We start from the raw sequence: 12,652 nt of genomic DNA on the forward strand, positions 1-12,652 counted from the left end.
ATGTTTACTACTTCTCCACAATTACTTAGCAAGTAAGTTTTATACCAATTGTCATTTCTTAACTTTTCAAAAGTGTATTTAGGAAGGCACCATCGCCTTCATATCTGCCCATAATTATTCACTCCTATTTTACAGTAATTTACTGTATAAATCATGTGCTGACTAAAATCATCTTAAAAAAAGAAAGTGGTTTTTCAAGCTGTTTCATGAACTGTACATAAACTTGTATACTCATCTCACTACACATTTATTTTGGTACATTTATCACTATAACAAAATGCTTTTTCTTAGAATATTTTCTTCCATCTTATCTCTTCCTGGGAACGTCATACTCAGCAGCCTACGTGCAAAGAACTAAGGTAAATCCTGAGTGGTATAGATTGTTATATAGCTTTGTATAATAGCAGCTTACAGGGGACTGGTAAGTTTGCACTCACAGTGCATAAAGCGTTTATCCCAGCCTTGAGGGACAAAGCCTTCAGTGGTATGCACCGTCTGCTGCAACTAAATTCAACATGAACCATGAACGGGCATTGCTGGTCACTGCAGGCGGCAGGCCGGCACTGCCGGAGCGGGGCAGCCCCAGGCTCACCCCGAGGCACCGTGCTGGTCCCGCTGTGCCTGCACACCAGGCTCCAGCCAGGGCGGGCAACCAACCGCACTGCAGTGGCTTCTTGCCCCCATTTAGGCTCATAGGCCCTCGGAAACAAAGCCAGGAGAGTGGCGGGCCCTTAGGCTGCTGCTTGAAACCACAATACCAACAGCAATGTCTTTATCTGCTGCTACAGGAATCCTAAGGTTAGTCTAGCAATGAAGTTTCTTCGAGAGAGGCAACCCACACGTGTCTTCTGTGACATTGGAGAAATAAAGTTCTATGTCAGGTCTCAAGACTGGGCACCTGGGTAAGCATTTGACTTAGCCTGCAAACCTACAGGAGTGTCAGTCATGCGCCTCACGGCAGGATTGCTCAGAAAATTGGCCCAAAACAGTGATCAGATGACGATATCAGATTTTCGGTCTGCAGCAAGCCGAACGCGAGGATGCAGATGGACATTTTGTGCTCGCCCGCGAGCAGCTAAGCAGCCAGGTCAGCTCTGCTGACCTCCCTCCTGGCTGCAGCAATCACTGCTCCGCGGCGACTTCTAAAGCCGCGCAGCAACTCCTGCCCTCCCAGCGGGCTCTGCTGGACTCCCCGGCCCGGCGTGGAGGGGCGACTATGCCCCACAGTCCCCACGGCGGGCACCCCATGGGGAGGGGGTGGCCTCCCTCACGAGGCCCTGTTCCCGATGCAGTAGTGGCTTGGAGCAAGTCGGCGGCTCTTCGCTGAAGAACAGAAAGCAATAGGCGGCTACTGGGAAGCGACAGGAGGGCGCTGCTCTGACACGGCCAGCCCGGGCCTGCCAGCGCGGCCGCCCTGCCTTCCATAGGCGCCCGGCGCTCTGCCTCCGCGGCCGCGCCCTCCTCCCGCCCGGCCCCGGGCCGCGCCCGGGCTCCATCGTCCCGGCCGGCGCGCAGCACGGCGGCGGAGGGAGCGCGCCTTTCCGGGCACGGGGGCTGGAGGCTCGCCGAGCCTCCGTCTACGCAGGCAGTCAGCCGGCCTGCCCCGGGAGGAGGGCCCGTCGAGGGGAGGCGGCCAAGCGGTAGCGGTAGCAACGGAGGAGCCGGCGGCCTGCGCAGCCCAGGGTGGCCGTGCGACCGTGCTCCTTAACGCTGCGCTTGCCGGCTGTCGCCCACCTCCCTGGCAGTGTTACCGCCCCCGGCCTGCGAGCAACATGAGAGTAGTGGCTTTGATCAGGTAACGCGCTGACGGAGCGCCTATGTGAGCGAGCGAGGGGCGTCTCGCAGGCGGAGAGATGGCGCGGGGAGAAGCCCTGCCCGCCCGGGGGTCGCGCTCCACCCAGCGCCACCCGGAGACCCGCCCGGCCCTTTCCGCCCGGCCTGCCCGCCCATGCGTTTCCTGCTGCCCCTGCCCCTGGCTTGGCCGCTGCTTCCCTGCCGGCTGCCGGCTCTGGTGTGGCCCCGGGACTGGCCACCTCCGAGTGCAGCGGCGGACCGGTCCCTGCCTGCGCGTCGGGAGAGACCGGGACGGTTTCTCGTCTGGTCAAGATGAGACCAGAAGAGCTCAAGAATAACCGGTGTCTTTTTAAGATTAAATAAGAAAAATAAAAAATCCACCCTCACAAACAACCAACCCGCACCCCCCGAAAAACAACCAACCAACCAACCAAAAGAAAAGAACACCTACAGTTAGTTCCCCCCGTCGCTTGCTCTCCGATATCCCGGTGTCCCGGGTTCTGCCGTCCGCAGCGCGGCGGGAGCCGGAGCCGCCGGGGGCGCCGAGCGTGGGCCGCGTGTCCTGCTCTAAAAACTGGCTTCTGCTCATTTGCACTTCAATAGCCAGGTGCTTTTGCTTTCCAAGTACCTTAAGCTCTATCAGGACAGATTTCCTCAACTCTTAACGATAGATTTTTGTTGTGTGTTTTTTGCAAGAGATTAAATTTTGCCAGTTTTAAAATGATGAAGATAGCTCGTTTAAGTTGTTGGAGTTGGACACAGACGTGTCTGTCGGGGGTTGCTGTGTTTGCCATCCTCCCCACCCCCTTATATTTTTTATAAGTTTCTTTGTTAGTTCGTGCAGTTCTTGAAAGTTGTTTTTTTGGTTTTTTTTTTAAACTAACACTTTCTAATAAGGACATGTATGTGTTTTTATTGGAGAAACAATAGTTAATTTAAAAAGAACAAGCTAGGAAACCTCTAAATGGAGAAGAATTGTGCAGATATGAACTGTGTATTTTTATTTTTGGGTGCAGTAGCTATTTACTTAAGCCTAAACATTTAATGTATTAAATTCTCTCAGGGAATGTCTAATATCAAATCTTGTTGAAACTGGGGTTTGGCCGTAACAATTGCAAATCATTCCAAACATCATGCAGAAACGAAAATACAGGAAATGTCTGTTTTTCAAGATTTGCTCAAATACAGTGTAGGGAAAATCAGCTTCAATTTTTGTATTTTATTTTGCAGATAAGACTTTGTCTTTCAGGATTATTTACTTTGATATTCTCTAAGCAGAGGAATGTGTTAAAAGGCAGGATGGAATAAAATCCTATAAACAGGTTTCTAACACAATTGCTATTTTAATGGTCTATTTTACAAGGATGGATTTAGTTTCAGTAATAGTTTTAAGAAGAGTTTTAAAGAGACATCAAAGTGTCTGAAGTCTTTGTAACAAAGCTAGCCAAAGATCAGAGGGGGAAAAAAAGTATTTGAAAAGTACTTCTTACTTTTGCAAAGGTCAGGATTATGTATGGAACTACTTTAACCTGTTTGGTTTTTTGGGGTTTTTTTTCCTTATAGAATGTTGGCCTCACTAAAAGCTGATAGTCCTGTTTTAAGGTGGTATTTATGGAGTAAATCCTGAATTTTGTTTTGTGCTAAATCATAGACATGTTAAAGCCAGTCTTCAACCTGAAATACGATGTTTTTCAACTCTTTAAAATTCTCCTAGAATTTTCTTAACTGTAAGTGGTTATACTTGTCTACAGAAAGGAATTTTGCTCAGAAGTCTTTTATAGGTTCATATCTTCACGGTTACCCAGGTTTTTTTCTTCAGGTATTTTGTTTATAAGCCTGCCTGTTAACATATTTGCGGAACCATGACTGACCTCACTTCTACAAAAAGGCCTTGTAATTTTTTTTTCTATGCTGGGAATTGAGAGTGGTCCCCAGGCTATCTCAGTACTTGCCTTCATCTCTCTTCTGTGGACTGTGCTGAGTCCACCTTCCTCCCATAGCATGGGCTATGGGTCTGGTTTCATTGGTCTTAACCACAGAGTATTTTACATTTAGTTTGGAAGGTCTTGTAGGTGAGCACCATTTTGTTTGTTTCATGATACTGTTAGTTTTTAGGGCTGTGGTAAATAATACAGAGAATAAATAACAGGACAGTAGCATGTGATTCAGTGACCTACTAACTGGTGTTCCAGTGTAAGCAATATGGACATCAGTATGCATCTTAAAATGTCTTTATGTATATATACACATATAAATTAATTGAAAGGATGAATAGATTTATTCCAGTGACATTGTAATTTTTGATTTCAATTTTTTTAAATACTAAAATGCTACAAGCAGCATAGGCAATTTTCTATTATCATATAATTATTTTTCTGAAGTGGTGTTTTTAGGTAAAATCAGCACTATTGGGAGGGTTATTTTTTTAGCATAAAGTCATTCAGAAGGAAAAGAATCTTTGTCTCATGACACTGTTAAACATGGAAGTTCAAATTATGAAGTGAATACTATCTACATTTTCAAGCTATCAAGAGCAGTGTCCAAAATTAATGAATGTATGGGGTTTTTTTAAATTTTTTTTGTGTCTGTATATAGGTAAGAAGAAAGTTGCCGGTATTCATTAGAAGAGTGTTAGGTAGCAGGAATCTATTTTTATTATATTATTTTAAAATTGGAATCTATCCAGTGATATGGAGCAGGAATCTATCATACTTATATGTACTTTTTAGCACTGAAGCAGAAGCAACTGCTTTATGAAAATCTCTTAAATACGAAAGGATGCCATGTTTTACACTATTTCTACTTCAGGTTTGAATTACACAGCAAATTAAAGATAGCATACAGAATTTTTGCATGGGTAAAAGAGAAATTGAGGGGAATAGCTAAAGGGTTACATTCCTATAGGACACTTTCAAGCTCTTGCGTAGAGGGCTAGATAAAAGGGGGAGCTTAGTGCTGGAAATTCTGAAGAAGTTTGTTTCAGAATCACAGAATCATTTAGTTTGGAAAAGACCTCCAAGATTATCAAGTCCAACATTTGACTGATCACCACTTGTCAGTTGGTGATTATCAAATCAGTGTCATGTCCAGTCATTTCTTGAACATTTCCAGGGGTGGTAATTGCACCACCTTCCTGGGCAGCCCGTTCAAATGCTTGACAGCCCTTCCCATGAAGAAGTTCTTCCTAATGTCCCACTTGAACTTCCCCTGGTGCAGCTTGAGGTCTTTTCCTTTTGGTCTTCACTTGTTTTCTGGGAGAAGAGGCCAAGCCTCACATTTTTCCAGCTCCCTTTCAGGTAGAAATAGTAATAATGTGACCACAAAGACCACAATGGTCTGTTGTAGCAAGGACTGCTTGTATTTTATGTTCTTCTGTGCATGTCTCAGTGATTCTAAAACAAAATGCAGTTTTACAGAACTTGTATAGATCTCTGTTGCAGTTCCTGCCATGTTTTTTGTGCCTTGGCATTTAAAGAAGATGCATAAAATCTCCACCTGCAGTTGTAGTTTGAGGGTCATGAGTCTGAACATGGATCTTATAAGCAGTGTGTATTCTAGAGCACCCTTACTGTTGATTGTAATATTTATTTTTCTATTGATTAAAATATACAGAGATACTTTTTCAGTTACATCAAGAGGACAGGATGCTTTCCTCATTGATAGTGGAAAATGTTCCTGTAGGTATTGAATGAATGTCAAAATTAATTGTATCCTCTGTGTTGGAGTATCATCTCTTGGCCTCTAACAAGAATATAGTTATGTTTACTTTTAATTTTTTTTTTACTTTCAGTAATCATTTTTATTTGTAGTTAATGCAGTGAAAAATTCATATGTTCAATGCTGTGTCAACTGAAACTACTGCTTGTACTAAATAAAGTTTTTGAGAATGGGAAACATGTTCAAAATATTGAAAGTTTAGGCAACGTAGCCCATTTAGGAGAAATGTTATTCCTAACATAGGATAAATGAGGTTGGAGAAGACCCCTAAGAGACTGGGTCCCCCCATTAACCTAACACTGCCAAGTCCACCAATAAAATGCGTCCCTAGGCACCACCTCTACATGACAGACCTAGTTTAAAAGGATTACTAATCCTGGCAACTCACTGGAGCAGATTTGGGGTTTTTGATCCAAGTTAACTAGTAATGAGTGCAGAGTAATTTGTCCCTGGAGTAAAAGACAGTCTTTGAAGAGATTCCAGTGGCTCTTCTTCATGTAACATCTCACATTAATAGTAAAATACAAAATTGGTTATGTGCTTTATGGTTACGGGTTTTAGGTACTATATATACGTAGTAAATGTATGGTGAAATCATTCTTTTTTTACTTTTACTATTTTACAGCTCTTCATATTTCAAAACTTTATAAACAGTCCTGATAATACTAATTTTTGAACAGTCAAAAGATAGAAGAGGCTAAAACTTTTAGCTGTACTTTAATTGTCACTATTTTATTTTTCTTACAGTGGTGGGAAGGACAGTTGTTATAATATGATGCAGTGTGTTGCTGCTGGGCATCAGATTGTTGCTCTGGCCAATTTAAGACCTGCTGAAAATACAGGTATGAAAGCCACATTTCTTACAGTAAATGTTTTAAAAATATATTAGAAGAAACGGAATCACAACCATGCCTGAATTAAGTTCCTTTATGTGTTTTTATCTAGTTTTATCTAGTTTTGCTTATTGAAGGTCAATACAGAAACTTAAAAGAGGTAGAAAAAAGAAAATGTTATGGAGATGTATTAAATGTATTTCTCCTTAAAGGGAAAAAAAAGCCCATAAGAAGAGAAAATCAGCTAAAAAAAAGGCTTACACAGTGTGAAAATGAGAATATTGATATTCTAGTGGTAAACAAAGGGGTTGTGCGAGTTCAGTAGCACAAATGCTAAAAGGTGATAGATGATGCCATCAACCAAAACTAGAACTGTACTTCTAGAAATGTTCTAAAATGGTGCTAAACTAAACACTGTAAACCATTCCAGCTGCCAAAAATGTGTCACTGTGCTGCTGCTCATCCATTTTTATCTTTGTGTGCCTTTCTCCATTATTCTAACCCAACTGCATTGAGGAACTGATGTGGGTTGGAATTGACCTTGATGCACTTTTTTTTTCCTTCCTTTTAGTTTGGAATGTATTTTTGATCAGTTCCTCACAATCTCCACTTTATTTCTATGAAAAAGGATGGGAGAAACTCAGGTAGTCAGTGGTGAGGTGAGAGGGTGAGCTAAGTATTTGTATATTGGATTAAAACACAAATTGAAGTGAGACTGGAAAAGCAAGTAAGTTGTTTCCAATTGGTGGGGGAGAACGCTAAAGTATGTTAACTAGGTTCACTATTCAACATATGTTAGGCAATTAAGTATGGTATTTGGTAACTGTGTAGTAGGAGGGTACACAGAAAGGGAAGGAAGAAGGGAGCTGCCATCCCAAATGAGTCACAGGCAGAACTGGCAAATGCTAGGAGAGTATAGGAAAAAATTATTTTCTGGGTAGCTAGGACATAATAATCTCTAATCTTGTTGAAATATGTTGTCTTCAAACTAATTTATCCACATCAGAAATGTAGAATATTGTCATTAAAATCATAAAATGCTCTCTTTAAGTGTTGTAGCTGGAAATTTTATAGAAAGTTAATTGAGGTGCTTCAGGCAATAGTGGATTCTATGCCATTCTTTTTCTTTTATCTTGTACCACTGTTGCCTGGAGAGTCTCAGTTAATATAGAAACTGTGTATTCTAAGCAGAATATCACTTAAAGATTTTGTCACGTTCATGTATGTTGAAATCACTGAATTTTCGTTTAAATCTGCTCTTCTGGTCTAGGTTGGTTAGTTGTGAAAAAGGGTTTGGATTTGCCTGTTTTGTGCAGAGCCGTATCTGTTGTGTGGCATCAAAGGTGACTGACCTAACTCTTACATCACAAATTCATTATCTTGGTCAGTTAGAGATCTTTTTCTTTGCAAGATGTGCTACACAGGTATACAGCAGAAATGCTTGATGTCCTATGTAAACTAACAGAAGTACCACAATTACAAATTAGCATTAAAACAGTGAGCAGTGTTAGCTTGTAATAAAGTGGAGATTTCACCAATAATGATTTATTACTTTATCAATCTCTTTGAAATGTTATCTGAAAAAAAAAAATTATGTAAAGGGTTTATTGTATAGTTTGAGATATAATTCTGATTCAAGATACCTGCATTTTAGCTGCTTTTTTCTTATCTGCTCGCTCCAAGCTGCTTGTAAGAAAACTTGGGTAATTTATTTCTCATGATTAAGGGAATAGCTTTTTGTTTATTAAACAATGTCAAAACATTGTAGTGGTCTACTTTTACTCTACCTAAGCAGAGATAGTCTCATTTTGTGATGACCATGATAAGAATTTTAACAGTGAAGTTTTTGTAACTTTTGACAGCCTGTTTATTGCTTGTTCTCAGTGTTGCAGTGCATTACAAATTTCTTGATCTGAGTATGTTGAAATACATCTGAGTTTGTGCCTCTGACCTGTGTTCCTATTAAAATTATCATGTGAATAGAAGCAGAATTGGAGATTTTTTGGATGAAGCAGGAAGAAGGAAAGACACCACAATTTGCAAATAGGCAGCATGTTTGTGACAGATGTCTTCCTCTCCATACGTCTGTTGGGTGGAGAAATCTATTTTTTTCCTTTCCATGTTTATAGTGGTGTTGTCACCAAACATCTGTTTGTGAACTGAAAAATATTAACATTTAGATTTTCTCAGTGCTTTGTAGCATTGTGATTATTGTAATTGTTGCAGCAATGTACCTAATATGATTGTTTCTTAATTGTGGCAGGGCAGACTGATGAATTGGACAGCTATATGTATCAGACAGTTGGACACCATGCCATTGACCTATATGCTGATGCATTGGATTTGCCACTCTATCGTGGTTTTATAAAAGGTACCAGTGTAAATACTGGAAGAGTGTATACTGCATGCCAGGAAGATGAGGTTGAAGACCTTTACCAGCTCATGAAACTTGTTAAGGTATGCCGATTGAAAACAATTATATAGTTGGGGATAATTATATTGCTTAACTCATATATGAATTTAAGGGAATGATCCACTTAGGAATTTAAGGAAAGCTTTAAGAAAAAAATTAAACTTTTGCAGGTTTTATTTCTATTCCTTTATTTTTCCTTGCACTGTAAAAATATAGCGTAACTATATTCCTTTTACCCCAATGTGAATCACACTTATTAATCCTCATTTGAAGCCAAAACCTTTTTCCTAGATAATGAAAACACCTGTAATAGGCACTTGGAATGTACAACAAAAAACATAATTGTGACAATCATCTATAAATAGAATATTTAGGTTATTTTGCACTTGTAATAATGTATTGCTTGATTACTGTAATGAGAGATCTTTTGGATTTTTTGCATTTATCAATGTATGGAAAGTCATGTCTAGACATTTCCATTTGGGTTCACTTATGATGTGTAAACCAGAATCTGTTATTTGTTTGTATGTTGCAGATAATTTTTCAAGTATTACAGAACGTTTTACAATGATAGATTTGATTCTGGTCGCCCTGTGATTATATTCTAGTACATGACATAGTAGCAATAACATATGTCAATTCTTTTTAGCTATGAAATCAATTAAAGAGAGACGATGAGCCCACTTTCTAAACCACTTAAAATTTATTCCATGTTCTGTTTCAAAGTCTTTCACGTAGTACTTTATTTCTACCAATATTAAATCAGATCTCTTTGAAATAAGTAGAAAACCTCCTGTTGACTCTAGAGGTTTTCCACAGTGTTTGAATAAATATGCTATATCCATTCCAGCTAATTGTGTTGATTACTGCAGTGCGCAGTACTGAAACCAATACAATGTTCAGAAAATCATAATTGCTATTTTAAGGAAAGTAAATATGTGATTTTATTGACCAAACTAGTATAGACTGCTTAATGAAACTTCAGATAAAGGTGTTTGTAGTCTTCATGTCAGGTATTGAACATTTTCTAGTTTCCTTTCCTTCATTAAAATGAGAAATCACATTCATGAACCTAAATACTTCAGGCATTATTCTGTATTCAGTTAAAAAAAAAAAAAATCAAACCCCAGATAAGACCTAAGAATGTGGTTTGAACGCAGAGTACCTCCTGACCCATCTTTGAGTCAGATGTTGCATCTTCTAAACATTTTTGGTGAGGAAATCCTGTTCTTCTAATGTAATAAGAAGATCATAGACCTGTGTTGAAGTACGAGACGACGGAACAGGAGAACAGTGCATGTAGGCGGTACAGCCTCGAGTTGTGCTGGAGAGGTTGAGGTTGGATATTAGGAAACATTTCTTTGCTGAAAGGGGTGTCAAGCATTGGAACAGGCTGCTCAGGGAAATGGTTGAGTCACTGTCTCTGGAGGTGTTTAAAAGTTGTGTAAACTAGGTGCCTAGGGACATGGTTTAGTGGTGGACTTGGCAGTGTTAGGTTAATGGTTGGACTCAATGATTTCAAGGCCTTTTGCAACCTAAATGATTCTGTGATTATGCTCTAGAGCTTCACAGAGGTTTTAAATGGAATGTGCATATCCTGCAGTATAGGAATAAAAAGAAACATGATACAGCACTTTTAAATTATTTTTGAACCACAGTAGTATTAGAAATTAGAAGGACTAATATCTACTGTCTCTTAAAGCTGCATGCTAACAGCTTTCTGCTGCTGGGTAAGGTAATAAATTACTGATCAATTTAATTAAAAATGGGAAAATTAGTGGCAATTAAGATGATACTTCCTCTACGGTTCTTGCTGTCTTTGGAGGAATGGATCCCTGACATAAATTATTGCTAGTGTTAAATCTTGACAACTTCTGCATTGGAAGTTTGTACATGATAATTATAACTATAGCTGAAAGAGATGTTATCATGTTGTCTGGAACTAAATATCTATTTCTTTCCTGTGCAGAAATATTAAGCCCACTGTATGATATCTTGAAGTCATAAATATTAACAATATATTGCCTTTGTGTTAGACTTTATATAACAATGTCTTTACAGTCCAGCCTAGCTATGAAATTCTAATACAAAAGTTTCAGGAAGTGTCTTGCATGTTTTGATGAATAACTGCGAAATTATGAGGGGAAATAAACTATAGCAACTGTGGTATTTTAGTTTTAAAAAACTACTAATTTTTTTTTCTGTGTGTTAGCAGTAACTTTGAAAGCTTTCTAGTTTTATTTTTTCACATTTTTTAATAACTGCTGTTTAGTAGCTTTACTATTTAAGTCTTAATTGCTGAGGATTTTGCTTTAGGAGGTTTTTTCCCCAGATGTTAATAGTTTTGAGCAGAGAAGTCAATTTGCATTCTCTTGAAGGGAGGGGATGAGTTCTGTGGAAGCCTTGTCAAAACCAGCTTTAAGTGACTGTAATTTTAAAACACTGGTTAAGTAGCATAGCTCTTTTTTTCAGTCAATGGTTTGGGGCCAAGACTACAGGAAAGGTGTGTCTAAATCAAAATCACATAGTACCTGACTTTGACAGGTGTACCTTTGTACCTGACTTTCCATTGGTGAAGAATGCTGCTATTGCCAGTACTTATTTAGTAAAGAAATTAAAACAAAACACTTTTAAAAAAACTGTATAAATTTGGAAGTGTATGATGTTTTTAAAAACAATGTTATGAGAACAATATTTCTAAAGAGTTAAATATTCCGTCAGAGTTCTTGGGACACCCAGGACAAGAGTCCTGTTCAAGTTCATGTGACTCAATGAGTGATACTGATTATCAATGACTGCAAACCTATTAATTTTGTCACAAACCGAGGTGATTGATAAGTGTAAAGGAAAATTATATCTATTTTTTAGTTGCCTAATGCCATGTTATAAATTCTGTGGTTTTTTATATATTGTGAAACAGAGTATTTATATGATGTCTAAATGTATTTTACTATGCAGTCGTCACCTGATAGTAGAATATTTATTTCATGAGACATGTAAATCCTGATCTATAAAGAATAATTTCATCTCCTTGCAATGTTACTCAATAGGGATTACTGCTATCCTTGTTTGTCCGTGTTTGTTACTGTCCGTATTGGAGATTTTCCCCAGCCAAGCTTGTAAGCACTAGAGTTTCTTAGTTACCTGAATTATCTTTTAGGGGTTTTATAATTCTGCTGTCTTTGAAATGTGGTGAGAAACTATTTCTCTTCCTCTAGTGGCAGAAAAGACTGAAGCATGAAGGCATTTTTGTGAAACTTTCATATGACATTTCAATTTAAGCAATATTTAACTGTTTTGTCTCCTTTTCAATGTAATTAGGATCTTGTTCAAATAATACAGAGATGTTTTATGCAAGCACATACAGAAGTGGTATTAGATGCGTTAATTTTGGATTGTTTTCTGTATCTCATGGAACTGTGGCTAAACTTTTGTTAAGGGCAGTAATCGTGCCTTCCAGACTAAACAGACCGATGCAAGATATTTTATTTTCAGTAGACAATTCTGTCCTCTTGCAAATTCTTTGCCTTATCTACTCCATAAGTCTTTGCCTTTTTTTGGTAAGTTTCCATTGCTGAAGGAATTTGTAGAATTTTTGAACTAGGTAAAAATGTCTTTCTTCTAGCTCTTCTTTTTCAAATTTTTGATGACATGCTTAATTACTTTTTTTTTTTTAATTAGTATTTTAAAAATCTTTTTTTTTGTGTAGTTTTTTATATTTCCCCATGTTTATTATAAATCATGCAAGTGGATTTTTAGTGGATTTTCAGTTTTAACATGTTATTTCTGTCAGAGTCCTTTTCATTGTGCTCTTTGTGGGTTTAGAACCCACAAGCTTCCAAAAAAAAAGTTCACTTGAAATAAATTTATATATTGTCTCTCAGAACTGAAGAAA

At 38.7% G+C, this 12,652-nt stretch overlaps 1 protein-coding gene and 1 long non-coding RNA gene across 9 annotated transcripts in view; one reads left to right on the plus strand and one right to left on the minus strand.

The window, feature by feature from the left end:
• LOC111930340 (uncharacterized) overlaps nucleotides 1-2,381 on the minus strand; it is a 35,096-nt gene extending 32,715 nt beyond the window's left edge. The window contains exon 1 of one of the 4 annotated variants that reach the window (XR_015288437.1): nucleotides 2,246-2,339. This is a non-coding gene — a long non-coding RNA (uncharacterized LOC111930340). Of the gene's footprint in view, nucleotides 1-437; nucleotides 1,450-2,245 lie in introns of those variants that run through there. The other 3 variants (XR_015288438.1, XR_002865125.2, XR_002865126.2) reach the window with 3 other exon arrangements.
• Nucleotides 1,413-12,652, plus strand: part of DPH6 (diphthamine biosynthesis 6) — a 198,829-nt gene continuing 187,589 nt past the window's right edge. For 3 of the 5 annotated variants that reach the window (XM_086894413.1, XM_086894411.1, XM_086894412.1), the window contains exons 1-3: nucleotides 1,454-1,795; nucleotides 6,259-6,353; nucleotides 8,608-8,801. In XM_086894413.1, the coding sequence (XP_086750539.1) occupies nucleotides 1,773-1,795; nucleotides 6,259-6,353; nucleotides 8,608-8,801 (312 nt within the window). In that variant the 5' untranslated portion in view covers nucleotides 1,454-1,772. Of the gene's footprint in view, nucleotides 1,796-6,258; nucleotides 6,354-8,607; nucleotides 8,802-12,652 lie in introns of all 5 variants that reach the window. The other 2 variants (XM_086894410.1, XM_086894414.1) reach the window with 2 other exon arrangements.

Source organism: Cyanistes caeruleus, chromosome 6 (genome assembly GCF_971803275.1).
Source record: "Cyanistes caeruleus chromosome 6, bCyaCae1.hap1.1, whole genome shotgun sequence".
NCBI lineage: Eukaryota > Metazoa > Chordata > Aves > Passeriformes > Paridae > Cyanistes > Cyanistes caeruleus.